This window comes from Myripristis murdjan, chromosome 13 (assembly GCF_902150065.1).
Source record: "Myripristis murdjan chromosome 13, fMyrMur1.1, whole genome shotgun sequence".
In the NCBI taxonomy this organism is placed as follows: Eukaryota; Metazoa; Chordata; class Actinopteri; order Holocentriformes; family Holocentridae; genus Myripristis; species Myripristis murdjan.
In genome coordinates this window covers 30,000,072-30,027,993 of record NC_043992.1, presented here as the reverse complement: position 1 = coordinate 30,027,993, position 27,922 = coordinate 30,000,072, and the positions used below count along the sequence as shown (strand labels likewise).

The window sequence follows — 27,922 nt, the reverse complement described above, 5'->3', positions numbered from 1 at the left end:
ATTTTTGAACTTTTAAATTCAACCACACATTTTCACTTTTTCACAAAACATCTATGATCGTGAATTGAAGACTCTAAATTGCTATAAGTGTGAATGCATGTGAGTGTGTGTGCCTTAGTGTGATAAATGCTCTTTGCATGCAAACACACACACACACAGGAGCAGATTGCAAAGTGTAATACATGCCCATATCGATACATAATAATGCAAAGCCACATGCAGATGCAACACACAGTCACACAGAGACAGAGACGCACACACACACACACACACACCGGTGCCAGGGTCATGTTTACGGTGTGAGTGAAGGACAGAGAGCCGCGGCGCTCTCTTTGCCGACTGCTGTCCTGCCGGGTTCTCCACTGAATCCTTAATTAACACAACCAGTCAGGGGGAGAGCCTGATTACTCCTCCTCCTCCTCCACTCCTTTAATCCGCTACCCTCAATGTCAGTCCGTCTGCACCTCCATATCTCCCTCTGCTACTCCTCTGGTCTAACTCTTCTCTCCACCACTCTCACTTCAAACTCTTTCACTTCTGCTCTCCCTCCAGCTCCCTGCTCTGCCTCAAACTGTTCTCTGTCGAGCCCTCTTTCTCAACATTTCACTTTCACTTTCCTCATCCTCTCGCCTTCACGAGACCAATGTAACCAAACTGAAATACCAGACAACAGATAAAGAGATGTTTATTTGCGCAGCGAGGATTGCTACAGACAGTTTGTCAGCGATGAGAATAAGTGATGGAACAAAAATGAAAGGAGACAAATGTGAGAGAAATGACTGCAGGCGGCAGTATCCCCACAGAGCCAAAAACTCCCACACTGACAGAGCTTTTCTTTTGTTTTTGTTTTTTTGTTTTATTGGCCCGATGAAATCATGTAAATTCATAATGTACCGTAAACAATGCAAAAATCAATATGTACCGGTGGCCTAAGAACCCCAAGAGAAGAAATACAGTGGAGATAGAGAATATGAGCGATAAAGAGACAATAAACAATCATCAGTGCATATCGAATTATTGTTTCCTGGAAGAATATATGAAACTGTCAACGGAAACTTTGAAGCTGAAAGCAATGCGTTCAAAAGAACCCAGTGACATGTGAATGGAAGGTGAGTCTGGACAATTATAATAATAATGATGACGTTGATGGTGAAAACAGTGACAGCTTGTGAAGATGACACACACTTCACAGCCGGCCCAGAGGAAAGCTGTAAACATGTTCTCTCACACTCTACATAATGCATGCAGGTAAGTACGTACGCACGCATTTTAAATATGCAAAACAATAAATGTGGATTTCGTACAGTAGCAGACATGAGTTCTTCAGATTCTTTTTTTCCTCAGCCTTCCCCCCCATTTGAGCTCCCAATGAATGGTCCTCCTTTTACTTATAAACCACTCCGAATGGAAGATGTGCTGTATGCAACAGGACCATTAAAAAAGCATTACAGAGTCCACTTGACGCGCAGAGAAAGCCATCTCAAAGTAAAGGCAACCAGGCTCCATATGACTGATGATTCACAGCAGGCCTCTCTGTCTCCGGGGAGGACATGTCAACCGGTGCTGCTCTGAAATGGGCCCCCCTTCCGAGAGCCCCGTCGATGTTCACTTTGTGCTCCCCCCGCATGTGCACAGCAGTGTGCGGGAGAGCAAACCCCCACATGCATGCATAAGATGCACTTTTACAATTCATAGTGTATTTACAGCCGTAACACATCAGCATGCACACGGGACAGAGTGGGGCGGCTGAATTCATGCGGCGCTCTATGTTGTTATTCCGAGCCGGCAAAGGAGGGCACTGTTTTGTGTTTGAATCAATAAAGGCCTTTTGAAATGAAATAAAATACATAACGATCCGCGCCACACTAGCAACAACATCAATATCTGTAAATCATATCAATGGTCCCCAGAGGACAGAAATGGCACAAGATTGATTGCAGAGCTCTGAAAAGCCAACACTATTAGATCCAACATCCAGAGAGGAATGATACCCGGGCAGATGGTGCTGTGCTGTGTGAATTGGCCTGTAATATAAGGTGGCAAGTTATTAGTTTAATATGAACCCATTAATTGGGTGAACGGGAACAATAAAGACTGACAGAGAGACAAAGAGATATAGAGAGAGAGAGGGGAAAAAAAGAGACTCAAACACAAAAAAGAAAGATGGGGAAAGAAGGAAAAGAAAGGACTGTGAAGATAGAGGGAATAACCTCACCTGTTCAAAGAACTCGTCCATAAAGCCTTTTTCCATGCCCACGGCGACCTCATCCTCTTCCTCTCCTGTCTCCTTCCCCTGGGCACACACACACACACACACACACACAATCAGCATAGAGTTATTGGAAACAATTAAAGGAAAAGATGTTGCATTAAATTATTTAAAAATCACTAATTATGAACTGCGAGTCATATTGGCATTATGATGACAGTTACACATGCATGAACCGGACCAAGCGATGTGAGATTATTTTTCCATAATTCAAGGTTAAATGGAGCAGTTTTAACACTGCCCCCCTCCTCTCCACCCGTCAAACGTTGAGAAGCAAGAGGCGCTATTACGACGGCGCTTACTAATAATTAGTACCATGGATCCAGTGATTAGTGAGCTGTTATTGAATCAGGACGTCGAGGCAAAGAAAACCTTTTATACGTGCTTGCATGGGCGCTCATACACTTATAAATGCATTCCCCATGTAATGAACTCCCATTACCTCTACTTCCGGGAAAGCTGGGTATCTTAAATGGTGACATCATGCTGCATCAGAAGGCATTAATGCAAATTTCAACCAATAAAACCTTCACAATGTTTTTTTTTTTTTTTTTTTTTCACAATCCTGTCCCTCCACCCATCAAATAAAGCTTTTTGTTGCCCAAAACTGATAACCTGTTGGTTTATACTTTTAAATGACATCTATCCAGGTTATATCACACCCTGACATCTTGTTATAACAGGAAATGCATACAACCAAGGAGGCAGAGGTGCTATTTCATGGGGCCTGTGAGAGAAATAATCAAATATTTAATGTTTAAAATTGACTGCATACCTAAATGCACCAACCGGAAGTCTGACAAAAGTTTGATTTAAACTTTCCTGCGGCTTGGCAATGATTTACTCAACGTGCTCGTTTCTAATCACATATCTGCCCTGACACGACATTAGCAGGGATCTCTTGTGGCTTGATCTCATTCGTCTGGCTACAGTCAAACTAATTCAATTCCCCATTAGCCGCCTGCAAGTTCCATTTGCTTATCAATGCTGTGGAGAGAAACTATAGTTGTTGTCTTCCTCTGCCTTAAATGACTCATCATCCTCCTTCCAAAATCTCCAAAGAGCAGGAGATGAAGTCTTCGAATTATTTATGTCGGGTTCCCTCATTTTTTTTTTTTTTGCACATATAGGCCCATCAGAATGAATCAGGTGGCAGCTGGTGTCTGGTTTCCGTGATTTTCAGGGACGACATGATTGCTTTTACAGCGAGGACAGGCCAAAACAATTCACAGGGAGCTTCATTGTCGTTCCCAGTTATCCCAGTTATTTCTATCAGAGTGATCCTCAGTTTACTTCCACATGCAGCTCGAATCTCCAACCGTCGCTCCCACTTCAATTATCGGGCAAAAATCCCTCAAGTCAGACGTCTTTGTATAACGTGTGAGGATTTGCCCGTGTCATACAGCGGCCCCTGAGGCTCCGCAGGGCGCTCTTCAGGTAGTCGAGATCTGCCTCTGTTTAACATTACGTCAGCGCAGGGCTTTGTATGTCTTTATCTGCGGCTAGGCTGGGGCTCAGAGGAGTTAACATGTGACATGCCAGCACAGAGAGGGAGGCAGGGAGGAAATGAAGGGAAATGAGGAGAGGAGCAGAGAGAGAGAGAGAGAGAGAGAGAGAGAGAGAGAGAGAGAGAGAGAGAGAGAGAGAGATAGGGCGCAAGTTCTTGAGGGGAAAAAAGTCTGAGAGGACATAATTGTGTGAGAGACTGTGAGGCAACTGGCAGGGAGAGAAGTGCGAGGAAAAGCGGCGCCACTGCAAGCACGCTAGCGTTCTCTAAACCCACTCACACTATATTTGATCCAGTGATAGCTAATTTGTATGGAGCTCTGTGTGTGTGCTATTAATGGGAGCATAAGCAATGCATGGTGTTGTGAAGAAAGAGGAGCTATTTGAGGAAGCACGGCCAAAGAGAAGGGGAGGCAACAGATGAGGAGCAGCAGCAGGAGGAGGAGGAGGAGGAGGAGGACGGGCGGGGAACCAGAAGGGGCGTCTGGGAGGAGAGAGCGGCAGTGTGCGCTGCCTTCACAGAGGGGATGCTTTATCCCCTCCAGAGCGAGAGGAGCTTTGGTGTGCTCCAGCTTTGAGAAAGAAGGAGTGGAGAGGACCAGTAGGAGCAGTAATCCCCTTCCTCCCCTAACACACACACACACACACACACACACCCTTCCCAACCCCCCCTTCAAAGCCGCTACACAAAAAAAGAAGGTGGGAGACGGCTTGGTGTTGCACTCTGCTCCCAGCCAGCTGACTCGGACTGGATTCTCCACACTGAACAGATGCTCTTGGCAAGACACACACACACGTACACTTTAAACACAACAGAAACAGGGCCAACACACAGAGAGAGACAAGGGCCTGTACAAGCCTAACCCCGGTAGGGCGTAACCCCTCAGTGCACTCTGCCTCTGGGGCTCACACTCGAGTGAAACGCCCTGGCAGGAGTAGTGGCCTGATTATGCCGTTTATTAGATTAGAGAATAGTTCCAGGCTCTGTGCCAGTAGAGAATCGCTCCATGAAGACAAAAGGCAGCGACTGTAGATACAGTACAAACAGAAAAGAAAATAGAGTCCAAGAACAAGCGAGAAGTGAGACGGGCGTCATCTAGAGAGTTGGCTTGTGTTGCTACATCCACAGGCTAGCAGCTGAAAAAAGAGGAGTAGAAGAAGGAGGAGGGGAGGCGACAGGGGCGAACAATTCCTGAATATACTATTTTCCTGAGGCGAAACTGTACGCTCCATCAGAGGAAATAGACAGACCAAGTGTGTGTGCTGGAGTGTTAGTAGTCATGTTAATTTCAAGGGATAGGGTGAAAATGAAGTGTGCATGCAAGTATGTGTGTGTGTTCAAACCCTATTTTCATGAATCATCTGAAAATAAAAGAGAGAGGAGAGCAGAGAGAGAAGAGAGAGAGAGAGAGAGAGAGAGAGAGAGAGAGAGAGAGAGAGAGAGAGAGAGAAGGAGAAGAGTACAAGGAGAGATGGGAATCCACAAGGGCCTTTCTTCATTGTCCTTTGTGTTTCCATATTAAAGCAGACCTGTTTCCCATGTCTTTGTATTACAGCCAATTCAAGCTACCTCCTGCAGCCCCATTAGAAATGACTCATAAAATCTGTGTCAGCCACACACACACACACACACAGACTACTGAGAGCCTAACCAGAATTATTATCATAATACAGCTAGGTAACATTCATTATGTATGTGTGTTCCTTGCTCCTTCACACACACACACACACACACACACACACACACACACACACAGGAACATTTGATTAAGTACTCATGCTTTCTACAATATATGAATACAGGGATAAAAAACAATAAAAAACTGAATAAGACTTTTTCTATGAGTCTGGCAAACTCTAAGTGCTCCATTAGCAGCTCATGCAACATGCTCTGTTAGGCTACGAAAATCCTTTGAGGGGACTGTGACCAACAGATGTTTGAAGTTCAGGTCACAGGCGTGCCACCTTTGTTGGTAAACCCTCCCCCCTTGCAAAAATAGAACGACCATGCTTTCATTTGCATTTACATTTCAGTCATTTAGCTGAGGCTGTTGCCCAGGCTTGTTATAAGCGTGGCAGTGAAACTGCCGTGCATTCCCAGATCACCAAGAATTGCAAGCAACCAGCGGTTAAGAAGTGCAAGGGTCAGAGTATTAGCGTTCTGATAATATTCCTGCTACCACAGCATAAATCGTGAAAGCTTAGAGCAAAGGCAAACATCAAAAAATTTCAACAGCAGCTAAACAATTTCATATTTCTGTCATATTTTGGTTTGCCTCATCAGAGAAAGGCCTTAAAGACAGAGCGACAGTGCAAACACAACAGTGGCACCGGAGTTCAGGACAGCTGCAGGGTTTTCTGCTCGATTTTGCACTGAAACGGACGGAGACAAACAACGAATCAACAGCTGACCAAACTGACTGATTGCCTCGCTGACTGGCCGTCTGGCTGAATGACTGTCAGACTGAATGGCCAGCTGATGGAAATGGGAGATACACTGTGGGACCATCAAGAGTGGACAATCACACAGCCAGGGAATAGTGTGGGGCTCAATGGGCGATTGAGCCAGAGCATGACCAACCACATTTGAAACACTTCATTCTCTTTAACATTATTCACTGAGCACCTCTCTGATTACAAGACCACAGAAGTCTTCTAGCGATGTCACAAAAATAGATGCTTAATACCAAAATTTTAAAGAAATGGTACCAGTACTTGTATTTTCAGTAGTACTGGTGCAACTTGACACCTTGCTTATGTGAATGCACCTAGAGGATAAAATTGGGAACAGCCACCAGCGGGAGACCCGTCAACATGGCTGGTGCAATAGCTCCGCATACAGTGTCATCATGCTTTTCACACAAAAGGTGGAAATATGGACAATTTAACTTTCTGCGTACAGCATTTGTGACAAAGTGACTCACATTATTGATTCATTGCTGCATCTGTATACTATTCAGTCAATTGTCAGCAGAATAAATGCAACGTTAGCCTTTTAAACAGCTATTAAAAGGCAATCAAGGTCTTTTATTACTTCAGATCAGAAAACGTGTTGCCTACACTTGGTTTATCAACATGTGTTGAAACACAAAGTTTTCAAGTAAAGGTTTCAAGTGTGTGCTGAAGGACAGCTCTGTTGTTGCCGTAGTAACACATCAGGTATCAGGAATTGTGGAGTTTCAATGGTATCGGTATCACCAGCAAAATCAGCTACGTTAGGTGAAACACATTTACTGTCAGTCTTTTCCCGGTCCTTGAAAACTAACACGTCTTCATCCACGCTTCAGAGCCTTCACATATGTGACGCGTACGGTTCAGCAGATGCAAGCAGTTGGTTAAGATGCATGAACATTAGGGGTGAGACTCACTGGGGAAGTGAATACAATATGTGATGTTTTGTAAGATTACATCACAATAACTACCACAAAAAAACACCCTGGAAAAGGCAGGATAATTTTCCAATCAGCAGGGATCAGTCAGTGTTTTAATATGCACAGCCACTGCAACATGAACATGACAGAACAGTGGCAATTAAAATGGGCAGGGAACAAATACACCCCATAGGAACTAAAAGGTGCATCTGTGCAGGCTAAGCTGACAACTCAAATATCAATACGGCACAATGGTATTGATAATATATCACAAGAGGAAGTATTGTGATATACTGCATTATTGTATTTATTGTCCCTTCCCTGATAAACATATTGTGATTCTTCTCCAAGTGCACTAGAAAATGCATGTTGTAAGCAGTGTTGGGACCAATTACTCACAAAACTAATAAGTTACAATTACTAATTACTTCTGTAAAAAAGTAATTTTGATTACTACTCAATTACTGCTGCAGAAGAGTAATTCAATTACTGGGGAAAATAATTTTTATGATTACTTTTTTTCTTTTCTTAAATCCTCTTATTAATGCACATATTTTTGCGTTGCTGTTGCAGTGTGGACATTGCTGTCAAATTTCATCTATCATTGTCAGTGTTGGGCACGTTACTTTGAAAAAGTAATTCATTACAGTTTAAAGTAGTGATGCCAGCTTGTTCAGGTGGGGAACAGAACCCCCGGTCTTCTGTATGGCAGGCGGAGATACTATCCGCTCTGCCGTCGGGGAACACATGCACCTTTTGTAATTTGTGCTCATTCTCCATGCATGTTGATAAGTTATGAAAAACTGCAAAGTCCGACCGGTTTGAAAATTGACACACCGCTTTTTCTCCACAAGACGCACATTTTTTAAATAGGATAATAAAATACTAATAATTATTAGTAGTAAGTAACGGGTAGTAACGGCGCATTTTATTGTCAGTAACGGTAACGGCGTTGTAACGGGGGAAACAGTAATTTCTTTGATTACTTGTTACTGATAAAAGTAACGCCGTTAGTAACGCCGTTTCTTTGTAACGCCGTTACTCCCATCACTGGTTGTAAGTAATGGATTTTTTTGTGGAACTCTGCTGTCTAAGGCTAGTATTGCCTCTACACACTACCGCCCCAGAGTATAAGCAAACCACTGACAATTATGAGAGTAATCATGAAGAAAACCAGTTCCATTTTGTAAGTATGCATGCGGCTGCAAATCTACACATGCAAAGCAATGTAAACTAAATGTGTCCTAGATGAGGTTAACAGGATGCTCATGAGCCCTGCCCGCAGTTTGAAGGCATCAAAAGATCCACTGAATACTGCCAGTGGGAGAGAGAGAGATGAGGCACTGCCACTACAGCAGCATCTTGTCAAAGTGTGTGTGCGTACATGTGTGTGTGTGTATGCACCCATGACAATTTCCTTTTCCGAAACAATCTTCCTCAATGTCCTCCTCTCTTTAATCATCCTTCTCCCTCTTTCTCGTCCTTCCTGTCCATCATCCTCTTCCACCTCTCTCTCTGCCTCCGGACTCAGCTTCTCTACACAATCTCATTACTGTAGCTGGCCCACACAATATGGATTCAGTTACCTCTGACTGCCTCTCTTTCCTCCCTCCTTCACTGTCTCTCTCCTCTCCCTTTCCACTATCGTTCCTCAAAACCAACCCCCGCCTTCATTTACCCAATCTCATCTTCCTCATTCAGTCTCTACCTCCTCCTCAGCCCATCTTATCCCGTTTTTTTTTATCCGCCTCTGGCTCTCCCCCCTCTCTCACCCCTCAGCATTCCTCGCATCCATCTGACCTTTAACAGCGCAATCATCAAAGGGGTGCCATTTAAACATGGCTAATACATATTTACAAACTGTTACGCCATAAAAGGTTGAATAATGGCTTATAATAGGATAATAGTGTCTGTGCACAAATCAATGATAATCAATTTTAGGCCAGCGTTCAAACCTCTGCGGCCGCCAGTTCTCTCGGAGATAACTCTTTCTTCCACACAGAGATTGCCATGTGAGGACTGACCTTTCAGAATTACACAGTGGATGCTCAGCTCCAGTTTGGCTGGTTAGGTGTTTAATTGACAGGTAGGCATGTGGGTACCAACCTCACATGTTGCATTGGATGTTCAGACAGGCAAATTGTTCATTCCCAAATGGCCAGCTCTACATGAATCTAGGCAACTGCGGGTGGTCGCCCAGTAGTGACAGTGTTGGGGGAGTGGGTGAGAAAATGTCATAAAGCTGCAGTCGAACCCTCACGACAGAACACAACCAAGGAAAAGAGATGTGCCGTCACCTCATCTGCCGTGCCTCCATCTCTCCCTGTGGAATATATTCAGAGCGTCTCACTCTGTAAGTCACCGACCATGAAGGATTATGACAGCACCAACGCGCCACTAACACAATTATAGATATGGGGGGTGGAGGGGGGTTTAGAGAGTGAGAGGGATGTGGAGGAATGGCAGGATGTATAGTCAAAGGAGGAGAAAGATGGAGAGGCTGAAGGAGGGAAAACACAAAGAGAAACCAAGTAATGAAGAAGTGACAAAGAAAATTGGGGTGGGGAGGGGGGGGCAGACGAAAAGGCACAAAAAGAAAGAAAGAGAAACAATTATGGTTGGCATCTGCATCTCCAGCTCAGCGAGGTCTTCCCCAGAGTGAAATCCGGCCGTGTCTTTTAACAATTCCTACTCGCATACAAGCGCGCAAAAACTCCAGCAGCGCTTCCACCCGACAGTGATGGATACAGCTACTCAGGGCCTAATGAGGTCGGAGAGAGTTCATGGTGGTTTTTAATTACGTTTCAGCGCCTCCATCTCCAACAAATATCTGTGATAAAAAGTGATATCTGTGTGCCATCTCATCTTAGAGTGCTGCTGTGCGGCTGTGGATTATAGGATGATATGAAAGAGGGGTCAGGATAAATTCAATTTTAACAGTGGTGACAAAGACGACCCGCAGCAAAGTCACCCGCAACACATGGGGATGGTTTAATTACAGGATATTCTTTTTTATTTATTTATTTATTTAAGAGGTGGCGTGGCTCAGGAGGTAGAGCGTTCATCTGGTAATTGAAGGGTTTCTGGTTCAGTCCCTGGCTCCTCCACAGTGTGTCCAAGTGTCCATGAGCAAGACACTGAACCCCAAACCACTCCTGATGGGCAGCATGGCAGCCTCTGCCATCACTGTGTGTGTGTGAATGAATGGGTCAATATATGGCAAATACTGTAAAGTGCTTTGGCTATAGAAATGCAGTCCATTTACCGTTATATGAGGATTTCTATAAAAACGATTACAAGACAGAAGAGAACAACAGAATAAGCAGGAACAGACATTTACAATATCAACATTTCAATCAATTAAACAGGTAGGAGACGCCTAATAAAAGTGATCTACCATTGATAAATACAAATGTTTCCTTCATGCTGCTCTTACTCCATTGTCAATGACCTGCAGCTGGACGACGGAAACTTTTAAATAATTTACTGGAGTATGGATAAAGATGTGCGGCGCATAACAGCTGAATGGACCTCCTTTCATCCTTTCATTCATTTTTATAAATAACCATTGTACACACACTGAGTGCCAGCCAACAGCAGCAGATACTGGATATCACTGTAATTGTCACCTCATTTGCAAAAACAGACAAGTCTCTGGTGTAATGCCAGATCGGTCACACTCATTTTATGGCTCATTAATGCAATTATGCAGTGTCTATCTATTGATGAATAATGTGCATGTTTGTCTATGCCTCTCTTATGGATAACAATGACAATGCGCGCCAGTGACAGTGCATTTTACTGTCACTTATCCTCCCATCACTGATTCGACTGATGTAAACTCGTTTATCGGCCACAGCCAGGATGGTTCTCGGGCCAGCACATTTCCTGAAGTTTACAAAGGCTCTGCGTGTAACAAGGACAAATAAAACCTCTGACCCTGCAGGCTAAACGTTCAGTTCAACACCAGCCGAGCCGCTCTTTCTTCTCCCCCTGCTGTTGATTCAGAGCCTGCCGTTTGTGTCACTGAACAAAAGTCAACAGCCAAGATCAGGTCAAGGACAGGAGAGAGACAGATAAAGACACTGAAAGGAGGATGAAAGGCAAGATAGACTTGGGCCGAGAAAAAAGAAAGAGCGAGAAAAGAGAGAGAGAGAAAAGGGATAATGAAAAGTAAAGGGCACAAGAGAGTCAAAGACACACACTCAGACCCAGCCATTCAGGCACGCGCACACACACACACACACACACACACACACACAGCCTCAGGCTTCGCGCTCTTCATCCATCCTATTAGTTAATGTGTCACTCTAACCCACACAGGCAGTGACAGCATGCCCCCCCACCTCCCACACACACACACACACACACACACACACACACACACACACACAAACACAAAGCTGTGCCTGAGAACCAATAGTAATACTGACTAACAAAGCTCCACCAGAGAAGACAGGGGGTGGCGGGTCCAGTGTGAACGATCCAGTGTGAACCACCAGTAGGAAGAGCACAGAGAAATAATGGAGGAAACTTATCATTACCGGCGGGATGTTATTATTAAAGAGACAGTGATAGGAAAAGGGGCAGATATGGTCAATCAAAAGACCAGATGGAAGGATAAACAAGGAGCAATAAAAAGGAGGAACTGACGAGGAGATGCGGAAGCGAGACGGCCTGTTACAGGTGCAGCGCTCATAACGACAGGGCTAAATAAATAATTCACTGCCACCAAACGACAAACAATCCCATCTGATTGATAACAGCCCCTGTGGTCTGCTAAATCTGTAATAACCCCATCAGTATGTTTCCGTCTTCCAAGTTTCTGAGCTTGAAGGAGGATGATAAACGTAACAAGCGCGTCATGTCTGTGCCATCTGCCACTAAATCACTCCTGGGCCAACTGGGAGTGATGGGGTGAGGTGAGGAGGGGGGAGCAGGCAGAGGGCAGTAAGACCATTCCAGTTATTGAGACTGGCAGCTTTTGGCAGCAAGCTAATGAACTATTGGAAGACAAGAGCCGCGGGCAGATGTTGTGCTCATAACGTAGCTTCATGGGCATACTGGAGCGCAACCTGCACTCTGATGCAAATATTAGCATAAATCAGTTTCTTGCCAAATATTACACAAGCAAACAGAGTATGGATGTACAGCCGTAACAGCAGTAAAAATCTCCATCGCTCAATTATTTTCACTCCTGCTTCCTGGCTTGGTTTATATCTGAAAGTTTAGCTGTGTTGCCAGTGTCAAGTGGTGCTGGACCCCGGAAAGCACAGGGCATTTTTAAAGCAAGTTAGCCTGGAGAGCCTCGTTACATTGCTATCATTCATTTGCATTTGCTTGCATCTCGAGTCTGAGGGCAACCAGTATAAAACTTTGCACGAGATGTTGACCACATGCCTGCGACAAGAAGTAGCTGATTAAAATGATGCAATGTCTTCCTCCTTGAGTATATTCAAAATACATATATCTGAGGTTTGACACCATAAAGTTTAAGTTCATTGTTAGTGGCTATGGTGATTTCAAGTGCAACTCTGTGACCCTGCAGCACCCGCCAGCATCAGCTTCAGCGTGAGCAAATCAGATTTAAACATGAGAGAGAAACACAGATGACCCCCAAGGTTTACACTGGCTCTGTGTGGAATCAAGCGACAAGTAAATAATAAAATATGAGTTTGTTGAGGTCATTTTGCTGGGCTGTCTTTGCCTGGGTTAAGAACAAGCTGCAGTCTTTCAGAGACACAAATCTGAATTCTCCCCTAAGGTTAAATGCTAAATAAATCTAACTGTGATTGTGCAAAACAATGAAATCAGCGGAGGGACTGCGGAGTGACCTTAGTCCACCCCTCTGTCTCTCCGTCCATTTGTCACACACAATATTTTGAGCTACTTTGTGGAATGATGCTTCTCATTGTGATTAGTCTGAGTGGGCGTTGGATTTGTTTAATTGCCCGTATGTCACACTCACACACAAGATCTTGGGTGCCACTGATCGTTTGTTTACTTGTTGGATTTTGCTAAAACTTGAGAAAAGTATGTGTCTCACAACGGCGCTCTCACATTTTGAAAATTGATCAGCTCAAGCGGGGGCGCTGCAACATATGTGCCACCCCTGTGTCACACGGTATCTCACACACGGCTCATCTGATTTTGACAAAACTTGGGCAGATGATGCATCTCAGCACCACGTTCCATCAAGAAAAGTTACACTTTATATTTATAATAGTAACTTTATAATAGCCTCCCCGAAAGACTATAAACATCTTTTTTTCTGAATGTGGGCATTTGAGAATTAAAAACTGAAAACTGTGTCTATTCCTAGTGAGTATTTAAATTTGAGAAATTGCTGTGCTGAGCTGTTGTTTCACACACACTCCCAGAAGTCACTGATGCCCCTTTTCCACCAGAAAAAACCTGGTGCTAGTTCGGAGCTGGTGCTAGAGCCGGTGCTTAACTGGTGCCAACGAAGAACCAGTTTGCTTTTCCACCGGTCAAGAGCAAAGTGGAGCCAATTCAGAGCCACGCCATGACGTCTTCGGAAAACGTGATGACGGGTGCGCGAGACGCTCGCTCAGAATCACAATAACCATCATGAATGAATGAATGAATGAATGATACTTTATTAATCCGTTGCAGGAAATTACATTGTCACGGCAGCTTCACCACTTCAACACACATAAAACTGCACACTCATACAGTCCAGTGGCTGCAGCGCCTCTGTCTCTGTCTGTCCGCCCGTCCTGTCCTGAAGCCGGTCGGGATGATGTTCGTGAGCCGCGTCTCAGTCAAGCATATAATGCTGCTTTCCCGATACAGTTTCTGGCCCCGGGTGGAGCAGGATCTGGATTTATTAGCGATGCAAATAATGCTTGTGTCTTTACAAGCCAACATTTCAATACAGAGGCGAAAAAAACAATTATTGCCGGCTACCTGTCGGATTCGCGATCGGAACGAATGACAGCGATGTTTAGTTATAAAACGGGTGCTTCTCATCCTTAAATTTAATTTGCTGAGCCGCGTTCCATGCCGTTGTAAAATCATTATAACCCGTGGCTTCTCGGGGATTATTGTTTATGTTTATAGCGTTCGCAGTTCCTGTTTTGTTTTGTAACCCCGCCCACCGATGACGCGGCCCACCGCGTCATCGGTTCTTTCTCTGGCTCCTGTTTAGCCCCTGCTCGGAGTCGGTGCTTGCCTAGCACCAGTTTGGAACCAGTTTGGCACCAGTTTGGCCCCAGCTCGGGCGGTGGAAAACCAAAAAACTGGTGCTAAGTCAGGCACCGGCTCCGAACCAGCCCTGGTGGAAAAGGGGTAACTGAGGGGCCTGAGGGAGAACCACAGTTACAGCTCAGAGCAAGGAAACATATTTGTTACTGATGGGCAAAGACTTCTGTTATTTAACTGGGACGGCATGTTCACTACAATCTTGTTTCAAAATGTAACAATGTTATTTCAAGAAAGTTTAAGTAAGGGGATTTTGAGATTAGCTGTATATCACTGAATATTATATGTGCCTGTACAAAGTTTGGGACCCAACTGTTCTGTCATGTTCATGTTGCAGTCACCGTGCAGATTAAAACACTGAAAAACACGACTGATTTCTGCTTATTGGAAAATTATTTTGCTTTTTCCAGGGTATTTTTTTCTTTTTCAGTTACAGATATAGCGATGTATCACAGCTGATTTTTCTACAATATATCACATATAAAACAACCTGTATTGTGATACCATCGTTATCATGGGTAAAATATTGTGACTGTATCATATCGCCAGTTACCCAGCTTATTCTCACCTCTAATATTGATATTATATTGGCATCATGATTTCACACTTGATATCGTGTGGGATTTTGGATATCCTAATATTGTGATCTTGCATAAGCATCGCATTTTCCTGGTTTTAAAGGCTGCATTTCAGTCAAGGGATGCAATTTTCTGTACTTCTTAGGCTGCTGTAGCCAATCTTATATTTGTCTCTAGCTGCTTGATCATCATATCAAAAATCTTCTATGTAAATATATTATGAAAATACTAGTAATCATCCCTATCATATCGTCACAATATTGAAACTGAGGAATTCAGTTGAAAATATTGTGATACTTGATTTTGTCCATATCGCTCAGCCCTCCCTTGCAGTAGCTTGGTTACAGCAGGAGTGCCAAGAGCTTAATGGAAATTCAATGGCCTAAACCAGCAGGGGGGAGAGTGTGAACCTTGGCAACAATATTTTCTACGGTTGGGTCTTAGGTGCCTCGATAGATTAACTTCCACAAAGAGCAAGGCCGGAGAGAAGGTGATGTTAATGTGCTGTATGTGTAGTTAGGGTTGGGTGATATGTTGATGTCCTATTGATTTTGTGAAATGAAACTAATTGAAATGAACCTGGAATTTTGGATATCGTACCTTGCAGCAACTTGGTTACAGCTGAAGTGTCAACAGCTTAATGGCAATTCAATTAAACCTTGACTAAAACACAAGTAAAAACCCACTGGCCTTGTACTGCCATACTTCAGCTTCTGCAGGGTCACTTGCACAAGCTACAGCGCTCCTCCAAATTAGTTTTCCTCTACAAGTCCAGCTCTGCAGCTGAAACATTTGGAGGAAGGGCAGAGTCAAAAGCTTTTTTTTTTTCCCTGCTACAAACGCCCACGGTTTACATGCCATGCAAGCAAGACGCTGCATTAACTGGAGTGTGTAAGTACATAAACAGCAATGAACTGGTGTGGATGGGAACTCGCTGTGTAGCCTATGATTAGCAGTTTCCTACAATGTTATTTGGTCCAGCACTTCAGCTTGCATGAAAATTAGTTGGCTAGAGGAGCTGCGGCAACTGCCATTCATGTGGCATGTTAAAAGCTATAAGGAAATAAATATATAAAAATAAATAAATAAGTAAACCAACTGCTGACACATCACTTTACTCGACTCTGAATATTTTGCCAGTGTGTTTGAGTGTGTTTTTTTTAAGCTAAGCTGGCCTTTCATCAAGAGAGAAAGGCTTTAAGTTGGGCCATTTCTGTCTTGCTTTGTACCACTGTATCTATCCCTGAGCACTGTGGAGAGGCAGCATGGCAGGCTATGAGACACATCTCTCTCTCTCGCTCTCACTCTCTCATACACACGCACACACACACACACACACACACACACACACACAAAGAGTTGGCAGGGCTAAGTTGGGGGCGGCGAAATCAATGTCTCCCCTGTGGCCAATTCATAGCTAGATCTCCGCTGAAAACTGAGGAGCCGTAAATTGTTTCCTCGCTCTTTCTCCTCGGCTTAATCACCACTTACACAGATCTGACAATGGCCCCCACTCTACCACGAGACGCAGGGCACCTTAGTCAAATAAGATGTCACACACACACACACACACACACACACACACACACAAAATCACATCACAGTGGCGTCCCCATGGAGGCTGCTATTGAATGGCTCCTCTTCTTTCTTAATTCATTAAATCATCACCTCTTTTCTCATCAAACACAACAGCAGGTTTGAACACCAGTGATGGGAACAACAACAATTATGAAAATTACTGATGAAAACATTGTAAAATTGAAATATTATAGGAAAGGTGTCCCTAGCCACATGAGCCTGTCAGGTCAAAGCATTTTATCTATTTCTGATGAGGGCATCTCGACTCATGTTGTGTAGCTGACAGACAGACAGACAGACGCTGGGGTTTTGATGTGCACCTCGGGGACCAGCCTTCTCTAAAACCTCAGCCCATGACACGATTCACTCAGAGTCTCCTCACATGCAGCCAGAGCTTCCAGAAAGTGCAACAGAATCGCTTGGAAAGGACAAAAACAGTGTGTTTGGTCATGGACGGATTTAACGCGTGAAGCGCAGCTAATGCAAGGCGCACATGAAAACAAGTGAAATACGGGAAAACTGGGACCGATTCACGCCAATTACACACCCATAGGCTAGTTGTCCCGATCGATCAAAACACACAAAACACACACACAGCCTATTGTCGTGTATCCCTCCCACCAAAAAAAAAAAAAAAAAAAAAAAAAAAAAAAAAAGGACACTGGGAATTGGGGAAATAAAATTTGTGCGCCTCTTCTGGAAAGATATGTCAGCATCAAAACTATAAAATAAAGTCCTATATTGTTCTGTGGGACTACTATATAGAATATGAGATAAAATACCATTAGGTTAACTCGGGCTCCACTTTGCAGGAATACTGAGGGACTGAGGGATGATGCGCGGCTCCCCAGGGGGAATGACAGGAACACAGGGTTTGACCAAATTGTTTTTCCTCTCATTAGAGCTGATGTGTGGCTTGCTCTCAGTGCACAGATGTGACAGATTGTATGCGCCTACAGTCTATAATAAGCAGTCACAACACAGCGGGCTGCATTAGACCTCGTGTCGTGTGTCACAACTGTTGCTCAATCAGCGCAGCCTGCCCAGCGGATCCATGTTTCCCCCAATGCTGCACCTGCCGCTCAATTACACAATGAACCTGAACAGATCGCTGGAGGTTTAAAAAGAATCAAACATTGAACTTACATGTCTAAGTTCTTGCATGCGGTCCTTCATGGTTCCCTATAGGGCAGCAACACTCTTATCCGACAGTTGCGCTTGTGTCTTTTTTCCCTCCTGATCCTGTTGCGTTGTGGCGGCGGAGGAGCGCTACAGCGAGGCGGGGCGGAGACCGACCAGAGTCCAGCCGAGGCAGGGATGTGCGTCTGTCGGGGAGAGTCGGTGATTCTCCCCCTCCGTTTGGATGATGGGATGGTGGGACCACTTACACCCGGGTGACGCGCATAAAAGGTGAGGCGAGGCCTTTCTCTGTTAACCCATTAGACACCCCTCAAGTTCCTCCCTAGTCCTCACAACCCGGCCTCTCCTAGTCCAGATCCTGTCTGCTCAGCTCGCTTCAGTCTTGTACTGAGTATGTTTGATCATCGTAATGTGGCTGAAATTTGGCTTTCGATTGAACAGGTTGTGAGATAACGCCCAGATGAGCCACGGTCTGGTTTGTGCCAAGCGCACAGCGACCTCTGCAGACCACAAAGGCCCAGCAAAGTGATCCACCAGTACCCAGTGCGCCGAGGTTTTCCTGAAGTGCTCTGAGAGTTGAGTGCCTTGCTCAAGAGCACCTCAGCAGTGGCTGTTTAGGGAATGCACGACATCATTCATGCACTTTTTGTCAGGGCTGCCATGGCCAAAAGTCATGTAGGCATTTAAAACAGGAGGAGCCCTCGGTTCATCAAGTGTTTCAGCACACAAAACTGCCTCCTATATGAGTGAACGTCTTATTTACAAAATAAATGGAAAAAATGGGTGTTTTCTTGAACACTGAGTGCCATTCCTAACAGATTACAAGCCAACAGCCTGCACAGGATTCAGGTTAATGGGGCAGCAGACAAGGCAAAATAAATAAGACATAAAATAAATAATAATAATCACTAAAAAGTGAAGCTTTAGCAGTGGCGTTCTTTACATTATCTTATTTTCTTACCTTTTCCATTGCGCGTTCAGGTGTGTGTGTGTCCCTTTCAACAACTTATTTTCCCTTTTAATGATCTTTGCACTTGTTAACTACGAGCTTGCTCATTAGCACTGAATACTTTAATTGCCATTTGGCTCAGTGCAGTCACACAGACCTTCATACACACACACCACTCTACTATTTACCCCATGTTGTGTTGCAGGTTTGTCACATGGGCTTACCAGGCAATGCAGTTGGATCAAATGCATGGAGGCTGTTTGTTCTATTTCCTCTGTATTTTTTAAAAGAAACAAAACATGAAAAGATAAAGAATGACATTTGATGAAACATAGAGGTTTTCAATTCTGTGGCACAGTTTATTTATTAATTTGTTTATTTAATAGTGATAATGAACAGTTAAGTAACTGTCCCAGAATCAGCTATCAAGCTACATTTCACCTGTGGGCCCTGTGCAGAGGTGGTAGCTGTGTGTAGCTGTTACACACACACACACACACACACACCAGCGCTGACAGTGTCTGAACAGCGGGCAAGTCCACAGGTGTGTCCATAAACAATGTGAGTCCCAGCCAAACTGAGCAGAAAAAGACTTCAATCTTATTAAAACTCTTTTGGAAGAAAAAAAGACCAAATATAAAAACGACTGACCATAACAGCATTTGGCTCTTTCATTTCATCCGGTTGAATTAATTAGCTGAAACCTTAATTGAGTCCAAACACTTGGCAGCTACAGAGGCGACTGTGTCTGTGACGTTACAGACGAGAGCAAATCAAGGCTCAGCTGCATGAGTCAGAGCTAGAAATGAGGTCTTCTTTGGCGTCCTGTGTATTTTGTGTCTGCCCGAACATCCCTGCAGGGAAACACACACACACACACACACACACACACACACCAGAGAGAGAAACAGCATCAGCAGGCATTACCAAATATAACTAATCAAAACTGATACTCAATGTTGCATGATTTCTCAGTTAAAGGAAAACTTTGCCCTTTTGCAAAGTTTTTGCAAATTTCCCCCCCTGAATATCTATTTGTTTGAATTTATGGCGAGGTCACATATTTTAAAAATTCATTTTCTGTTTAGTTCAGAGGTTTCAACAGCACAAGTAAATGTTGGCTGGCTGTTACTCTTTGGCTGACACCCAACAGGCATTAAGTGCAAGTTTATTCAAATAAATGTTAAACGCACTGTGAAGTATATTATTACTGCTGCATAATCCTCAACGGGGAACATCTTGCCAGTTATTTATGTTGTCTGAAATACACTGTTTTCATTAATTACAGAAGGAGGGCAAAACTCAGGTTTATGACTTCAACAACTTATTTCTTTGCATCCAAGAAACAGCACAGGAAAGTGTGACCTGTCATCGCACGTTGACATATGCTACGCTTTGAGCAATTAATAATGTGGGTCTGAAATTGCTGGGAAATTACAGAGATGAGCAAAACCTGGTGAATATGGTTCTTTCAGCTCAGAAAAATACACCAACAGCTTTGTCCTGAAGGAGTTTGAAAAACCAGTGTACATACCGGCCCTGTCTTCTTCTCCTCTCCTTCTTCTCCAAGATCCAGTCTCTTCCTTTCTTTGCAGACTTCCCCTTCATGTTTTTAAAGCGGGATCTTCACACATAAAAGAGGAAGAGCGTTTGACATTGACACTGAGTGACCATCGCCACATTTCAAATTCACTTTACTCTGTGAGACAAAACACTTCCACTGCTGTGTTTCCACTGCAAAATGTGTCATTGCATGCAGGCTCAGGTGCTGCCAGGAGGAGAGGACATTAGTATGTGAAAGGGAGGAAAACCTGCCTGGCAGAGATTTGAGTCAGGCAAGACGACAACCCTTTGTTAAATTTCTCTTGGTCTTTGGGCTATATCAAGGCAGGCATGAATGAACCTGCACTTATCAAAGCCAAGACCGGCTACAGAGGGTAATGAGTGAGTACATTTAAATGAGTGTGTTTACCTACACAGCAAAAATTAAATCTTAATCTGCTTGAGGCGATAGTGCAAGTAAAGCAACTGGCATGCAAATGTATGACATGATAACTGCATCTTAGAGTAAAGTCACAATCATGATAGCACCCATTTTAAGCTCAACAGATTTGACTACATGTTAACAACTTAGCCTGATTGCCCTTAGGTTCTTTAAACAGGAGGCTGATGTAAATGCAGCAGTAGTGTGTTTATTTACACAAATGACAACATGGGAAGTGGTGGGAGAAGCTCATGCATTTAGACCGATTGCAGAAAGCTCTTCATGCAAAATTTTCATTTCACCACGACAGGAATGAAAATTGCATCAATGCCCGCAAAAACAACAGGGAATACCAATAAAATGAAAATGAAACATTTTTCCATCTGAAATACATATGGCTGCAGGCTGAATCTAATTATGTCAAATCCTTCTGAATAAAATTACTCAACTGACAAATACAGCCATGGAAAACCCTGGTTACTGGAGCAAACTGCGCTATTTTAAGTCACAGGAACGCTTTCGTCAAACTATCACCTTAATCCAATCCAATTATTCACAATAACAACATTACCCATGTAAGCATATCCAGTGTCCACCTAGTGTGAATATCTTTACCTTTGTCCTGAAAACTGGACCTGGTTTGGGACATTTTTTTCTGATGTTTCTGTCCCCAATCCCTGAAAAGAAGAAACAGAGATAGAAATCATAATGAAGCCAATAGAAAAAAACAAACTCCCACAATATCCACTGCGAACCTCCATGTTCCTTACTTTGGGAAGGACGCCCGATACACCGGCAAACAGACACAGGAAGAACCTGGGGATTGAGTGAAGTGTTGGTGAAGATGATAAATCATACTTAAGATGTCAATCGCTGATGTAATAATTTAACATACAGCAAATGTAATCGACAGTATAATGAATACAAGTGCCATCCTGTTCCAATCACTCTTGTCGTACACTGTAATTCAAAAAGAACTGACTTTTTGGCCTTGCTGCTATTGGGATAGTCCACGACCATGCCTCCACTGAAGCCTGCCCTCATGGCCTGGGCTGTGATCAGCTCCAGCTGTGGAAAGAGGAGGGGAACGACTGCAGATGAGCAAAGGAGTGTTGAAAAATTTAAGAATGAAGTTTTTTTTGTTTGTTTGTTTGTTACCTGTTCTGAGTTTTCTGGGTAAATCTGAAAGACGGCACGTGCCCCTCTTTTCTGGAAGACAAAGCATGATGACAAGTGAGCACAGGAGTATGGTTTACTTTGAGAAATATCAAGTCTTTGTCAAGGGAATCAAGGAGACATGACCTTACCAGAGAGGAATACAGCGTACTGAAAAACCTATAGAGTCTCTTGGGAGGACTGTGTGTCTTCTTGTCCGCATTGCAGAGCCACTGAAGCGCAGAGATACTGAAAGTGTGGATTGAGAAAAGAGTACAGAGGGGGGGGGGAATAAATTAATTAAAATGTCCACATTTATATTGGGCCGATCATCCCCAAATCCTTTTTTAAATACAGGTATGATATATTCTTCACCTGATGCAACCATCAAAGGTGCCAGCTCGGAAAGGTATTCCATGGCCCATGTCGCCCAGGACAAGGTCCCCCTCTACTTCCCTCTCCAGCGCAACATCTGTCACAGACAAGACAGGAACATCTGGTCATTGCTTAATCAATTTATCTGGATCACAGCCCTCTCAGCTCAATTTAAAAAAGTGATCTATTCTACTTCACTGCTTACAATTTCTGGTTACTAAACTGAAATTCCACTGGAGTCAGATCTGAAGACCAAATATAGATGGGTGACAAATTAAAGGAAAAAAAACAACAATATAAAGTGTCTTAGTAAAGTTTGGGGCCACCAGAACAGCTTCAGTGCTCCTTGGCATAGATTCTCCAAGTGTCTGAACTCCACTGGAGGGATGGAGCTCCACTTTTCCAATGTTCCCTCATTTGGTGTTTTAATGATGGTAGTGGAGAGCACTGTCTAACACATCACTCCAAAGTCTCCCACAGGTGTTCAGCTGGGTTAAAATGTGGTGACTGGAGGCCACAATAAATGTCAGTCCTGTAGTGTCCTCCTGCTGGACGCCACTCATGTACTCACCCACGAGTCCAGAATATGGTGAAGGACGATTCATCTGACCACATCACTTTTTCCACATCTCTGTAGAGCAGTGTCTATGATTTCTGCACCACTGACTTCTCTAATGTGCATTTGGCTTTATGCACTGCAACCCCACTATAACGTCACTCCCTATGTACAGCATCTTTAAGGAGGACGCTCATCTCTCCAGTAGAGTTCAGACACTTGGAGAATCTATGCCAAGGAGCATCGAAGCTGCTCGTGGTGACCTGACATCTTACTAGGACACTTTATCTTGTTTCTCTCCTTTATTTTGTTACCTGTCTGTATATAAATATATATATATGCATCAATGTTTGTAGTGAGACTAACCCAACATTGCGGTGCTGATGTCGACTCCGACCCAGCAGTGTCCCTCCTCTGTCAGATAGTCTCCACTCAGCCCTGAGCCGCACCTGGGACAGCGAGGACAGAGACGACAGACAAGACAACACCCAGGCACGTTCACTATAACAGATCATACAAGAAGTCACGGCAGTTTCTGAAAATAACCACGTCCCGTGTGTCAAATGCCGCTGACGTTCCCACAAACTGAATCTCAGATACTATCATCACTTCCGACATCTCTGTCCTCAGCGGCCCATGTGTAACAACAGTGAAGCGGCACATCCCTCGGGGGTGCAGGTAACCCACGTACCCCACGTCTAACAGGAAGCAGGGCTGTCCCTCGGGCAGGTTCAAAAGCTCCACAGCTCGCTCCGACATCTGGCTTTGAATCTCAATCATCCGAGAGCTGAGAGACGACAAAACACACGGAGATCTTATTGACCCCTTTGCACATGACTTCAGGCCACGGGCTTCGTTTTCAATCTCAGACATTCTGCCACTTATCACACACACACACACACACACCCCATTACAAAAACCCTGTGTGTATTAACATCACCATGGCAGCACACTCAAGCCCTCCCTCGGTATGATGCAGAGCCAGACTCACTTTTGAGAGTATTTCTTGGCCTCCTCCTCGTTGTAGAACTGCAGTGAGGAGAGCAGAGCAGAAAAAACTTCAGTCACGTTGTATTTCACATTAGCTGGCAGCCGTCTCAGTGTAATATGACTTACACACACAGTCTGTTCAGTATGTTGCAGGTTTTCCGAGGTCTATTTTCACGTTTCTACTAAAGGTTAACAAGCATCCACCTCTGGACACTGAATGTGCATACCTCACCACAGCATTAAAGCTAGCGACAGCTAACAGAAACAAAATGACAAAATGACTTTACTAACCACTTCTGGAGGGGCCATGTGCTCAGGCCTGCGGCAGCTGGACGCCATGGCTCTCAGCGTGCGTGTGTGTGTGTGTGTGTATGTGTGTATCGGGTATCTAAAAAAGAAGCAGTTACTGAAATAAACTCAAAACTGAGCTAATTTTTGTTTTGGACCGTCCACACGTGAGGCACTGTGACGTCATATGGAGGGGACCGCGGCTCTTCTTCGTTGAGTCTTAATGCGGGTTGCAGGACAGTGGAGACACGTGCACAGCGCCACCTGCTGTACCGGAGTGTACACCAGCTCCATCTACATGCGCTCAACTTTTATATTACTATGTTATGTTCTTTTAAAGAATCTTATATTTCAGACATGTGCTCAACATAATGGTGTACAAAGAGATAGGAGTATGTATTAAAATAATTAAAAAAAAAAATGTAAAAAAAACTTTAGGAAGAATAGACCCCTTAAATATAAAATTATTAGAGAATAAAAATACAAAATGTAGTTTTAGTTATCCCTCTTCAAAGAGTTCACAGCACAGTTTGACAGTTTTATCTCTTTTTTGTGTTTATAAGTTTGATAGTCTATAGTTATTCTTTAAATTCACATTTTCTTAGAGCGTCACCTGGAGTGGACTTGAAAACGAACTTTCTATTCTATTCTATTCTATTCTATTCTATACTATTCTATTCGACTTTATTGTCCTCTAAAGACAATGCACTATCTATTCCATTTTACTCTATTTGTATATGTTCTTGTTTTGTTGCCTTTCTGTATGTAATCTCCTGTTGACCCTGGCCCATAGCAAAAAATATATCTCATTTTTTTCGTCTTTGAAAACATTAGAAAAAAAAACAACATAGCATTTCTCAATTTCTCAGAGTTTTTTTTTTATTATTATTATTATTATTATTTAAAAAATAATTCAGCTATATTGTCTCTTTTTCATGGCAGTGTTCACATTCAGCTGTGGGATTGTTTTTCAGCGGTAGTAGTAACGATGTGTTTCATTGTGTGTACCTTTAATAATTAATGTGACTATAATGTTCCCACTTTCTGACGGTCTTCATATAAACATCTCCATGTAGCTTATGCCTCTCCTGCCATTATTTCATTAGTTCTCTCCACATTCATGTGTTTGTGAAACCAACAGAACGAGCAGAGCAACACTTGTGACATCAGTGTTTCCTAATCGCAGGTTAATCAATAAGGAGCTCGAGGCTGTGTCTTTACTGTTATTACATAACATTTGATCTTGCCCGTGTCTGCGATATGATTAGTCCGCTGTGACAGCTACTTCCCGTTTACATCGCCTCTGATTGGTCGGATGGAGACGTCGCGCTGTGACGTTACCGGAAGCCACGGCCGTCTTCCTCCGGTCTCCGGTGCTGCCTCGGGAACATGGCAGAGGTCAGTGGGAGGCTGGGGACCGGGGCTTACCGGCTCTCCGCTCTCAGGAACAGCCAGAGCCGCTCCGTCCGCAGCCGGGAGAGTCACGGAGCTCTGCGGGCGAACAGCTCCGTGACTGCGGGTCGGGCCTGTGGCGAGGCCGGGGGGGAGTCAGACCCGGCTCCAGGTGACTGTCAGCCGGCAACAGAGAGCAGAGCAACCAAACCCAGGGCCGAGAAACTCTGCAGGCAAAGAAAAAGGCGAGCAGACAATGGGAGTTTGCCATGTGGCACATCATGGGACCTGGATGTGTGCCCCCCTGTCCGCCTGGCCCAACACAGAGAGGGCATGCAGGCTCACCGGCCACCAGACCCCCAGGTGGACCTGCTGCTGGCCAGGACGACATGCCGCGGCGCAACAGGTGTTTTCCTGGCAGCGACCATTCACCCTGACACCTTCAGATCACCTCAGCAGGTCAGACATTTCTGCACTGTGGTTTTGACTCTAGCGGAGCGGGGGTCCGAGCTGTCTGGCGCAGGGTTGAGCCTGAAGCGTCTTAGGCTCCGTCCTGAAGCCCCACAGCCCCGAGCCGCTGCGAGATGCTACAGCTGGAGGAGCAACAACAGCAGCACAAAAGACTCGGGTCCGCTGTATCGCAGCAGGACGGCCTATTACGACATCCTCAATGTGTCCCCCGGTGCCACCCAGGCCCAGATCAAGACGGCCTACTACAAACAGTCCTTCATCTACCACCCCGACAAGAACCCGGGGAGCGAGGAGGCCACTCAGCGCTTCTCTGAGATCAGCGAGGCCTACACCGTGCTGGGGAACATCACCCTGAGGAGGAAGTATGACCGGGGCATCCTGAGCCAGTCAGACATCCAGGGGGCCGGGAGACCGTCCTCCAGAGAGGCCACAAGCAGAGCCCCGACGTCCCAGCAGCAGCAGCAGCAGCATCAGAGAACCAGGCGTTTCTCCCAAGCCGGAGGGAGGCCCATGTTTGATTTTGACGCCTTCTACCAGGCTCATTATGGAGAGCAGCTGCAGAGGGAGAGGGAGCTCAGAGCCAGGAAGCAGCGCCTACAGGAGCAACAGAAAAAGGAATATGCAAAGTGGAGGCTGGGCAAAATGTTGGAGGTGACTGCCGGGATGCTGCTGGCTGTGGCATCGGTGATTTTTCTCAATCTCAGCAGGCCCTGAAATAGAAGCAGTGATGAACGTCTCCCCGTCTGAGGTTGCATGTTGCAACTCCTGGAAGTTGTGGGAGGGGGGGAGGGAAGGGCGGGTGCTGAGGAGCCACTACCTCGGACTTTGTTGCTAGTGTTGCACAATTTTTTGACACTTAAAGCTGTTTATTTTTAGAGCCGCGCAGGTATAAACACAAACCCTGCCTCCTGCGTGCATACATCATCCACTTGTTGAGATTGAAGCGGTAAATAGGCTTGCCTTGCACAAAACGTGTTGTGTCCACGCACAAGCTGTTTCTGCAAAGTAAACAGCTGAGCTTGTTCTTCGTTTTGAGACGTGGAGCATGTGAAACGCACCCGGTGGTTAGGCTGGTGAGACGGTGAACTCCACTGTTACACTTTTATTCAGTGTTGCTTGAATTCACGGTTCGAGACAGGGGTTTGGGTCAAATAAAACGATTTTAATGAACGTATTTTACTTGAAGTTTGCAGTGGTTTCAGTGTAGCATCACTTTACAGTCTAACAGCTGGTCATCGGCTGGATGTTGCAGCCCCATTAGAGACGATAAAAACCTCAGATGTTGCCTGCAGATGTAAACACATGGGTTCAGTCAGTTCAGAGCTCTGTCTCTGGACTTTATCTGTAAAATTAACAAAAAACCATGTTCACTGAAGGCCCAGTGGTATATTTACAGCTAGTGGCTCTCTAGGCTGGCTGGCTCAGTGCAACTTCCATGCAAATTATTTGCATATTGCAAATTAAACTTTTACTTTGCTGCATATCACCAAACACATGCACAACACAACATGATGCAAAATGAATGCATGAATTTCATTGGATGGTCCCTACAGAACTGAAGTTGCATTTCAGTTGCACCATGTTAAGCCATCCTTACAGGTAATTCAGCCAAAGCCGTTTTTTTTTTCTCATTTTGTCCTCTTTAGAGCCTCTAATTCTGCACAGGCAACACAGATATTTATGGCTGTCCATCTGTCATACGCCGATAAATAAAAACTGTTCAGTAACTGTAAAACTCATGCTGAAGAACGCACAACCTCTCCCCCTTTCCCTTTACACTGGCTCTACAATGTAGGAAGTTTCTTTGAAATGTATAATTGAAGTGTTATTAGGTCATGAAGATACATTCTATACCACTTGTATAAATAATTATTTCATGCCAATAATAACATGTAAAAATTTTATTTTGTGTAGAGCTAAGGTGATCTGTGTTCGATCAAATAAAATCTTTTGATTCACATTTCCGTTCATTTAGAATTATTTATCAATGTGTTGACTACTTTAACCATCCAGCTGTATTTGCTGTAGAGCCATAACTTCATCTTTGTTACTTATTTTGACCTCTAGAGGGCTTCTGAGTCCACCAAATAGTCAGA

The 27,922-nt window shown here is 44.3% G+C and overlaps 3 protein-coding genes across 6 annotated transcripts in view; 1 reads left to right on the top strand and 2 right to left on the bottom strand.

Annotated features, from left to right (window-relative positions):
- LOC115370108 (syntaxin-1A-like) overlaps positions 1-17,889 on the bottom strand; it is a 53,211-nt gene extending 35,322 nt beyond the window's left edge. For all 4 annotated transcript variants that reach the window (XR_003929223.1, XR_003929224.1, XM_030066955.1 and 1 more), the window contains exons 1-2: positions 17,673-17,889; positions 2,216-2,293 (exon numbers count right to left, since the gene is read on the bottom strand). Coding sequence is in view for 2 of the 4 variants with exons in the window: in XM_030066955.1 (XP_029922815.1) it covers positions 2,216-2,293; positions 17,673-17,702 (108 nt within the window). In the remaining 2 variants the exon portion in view is untranslated. The remainder of the gene's footprint in view (positions 1-2,215; positions 2,294-17,672) is intronic.
- Positions 17,890-18,951: 1,062 nt separating this feature from the next.
- bud23 (BUD23 rRNA methyltransferase and ribosome maturation factor) lies at positions 18,952-24,170 on the bottom strand. Its single transcript, XM_030067978.1, has 12 exons — positions 23,967-24,170; positions 23,677-23,714; positions 23,377-23,472; positions 23,052-23,134; positions 22,130-22,226; positions 21,907-22,003; positions 21,758-21,808; positions 21,582-21,667; positions 21,370-21,415; positions 21,215-21,276; positions 20,150-20,239; positions 18,952-19,469 (listed from the first exon to the last, which is right to left on the bottom strand). Exons 1-12 carry the CDS (start codon positions 24,012-24,014, stop codon positions 19,415-19,417), a joined length of 849 nt encoding a protein of 282 aa, XP_029923838.1. The 5' UTR covers positions 24,015-24,170; the 3' UTR covers positions 18,952-19,414.
- Positions 24,171-25,295: 1,125 nt separating this feature from the next.
- dnajc30b (DnaJ (Hsp40) homolog, subfamily C, member 30b) lies at positions 25,296-27,786 on the top strand. Its single transcript, XM_030067912.1, has one exon. The coding sequence runs from the start codon at positions 25,353-25,355 to the stop codon at positions 26,538-26,540; it is 1,188 nt and encodes a 395-aa protein (XP_029923772.1). The 5' UTR covers positions 25,296-25,352; the 3' UTR covers positions 26,541-27,786.
- Positions 27,787-27,922: the final 136 nt, after the last annotated feature.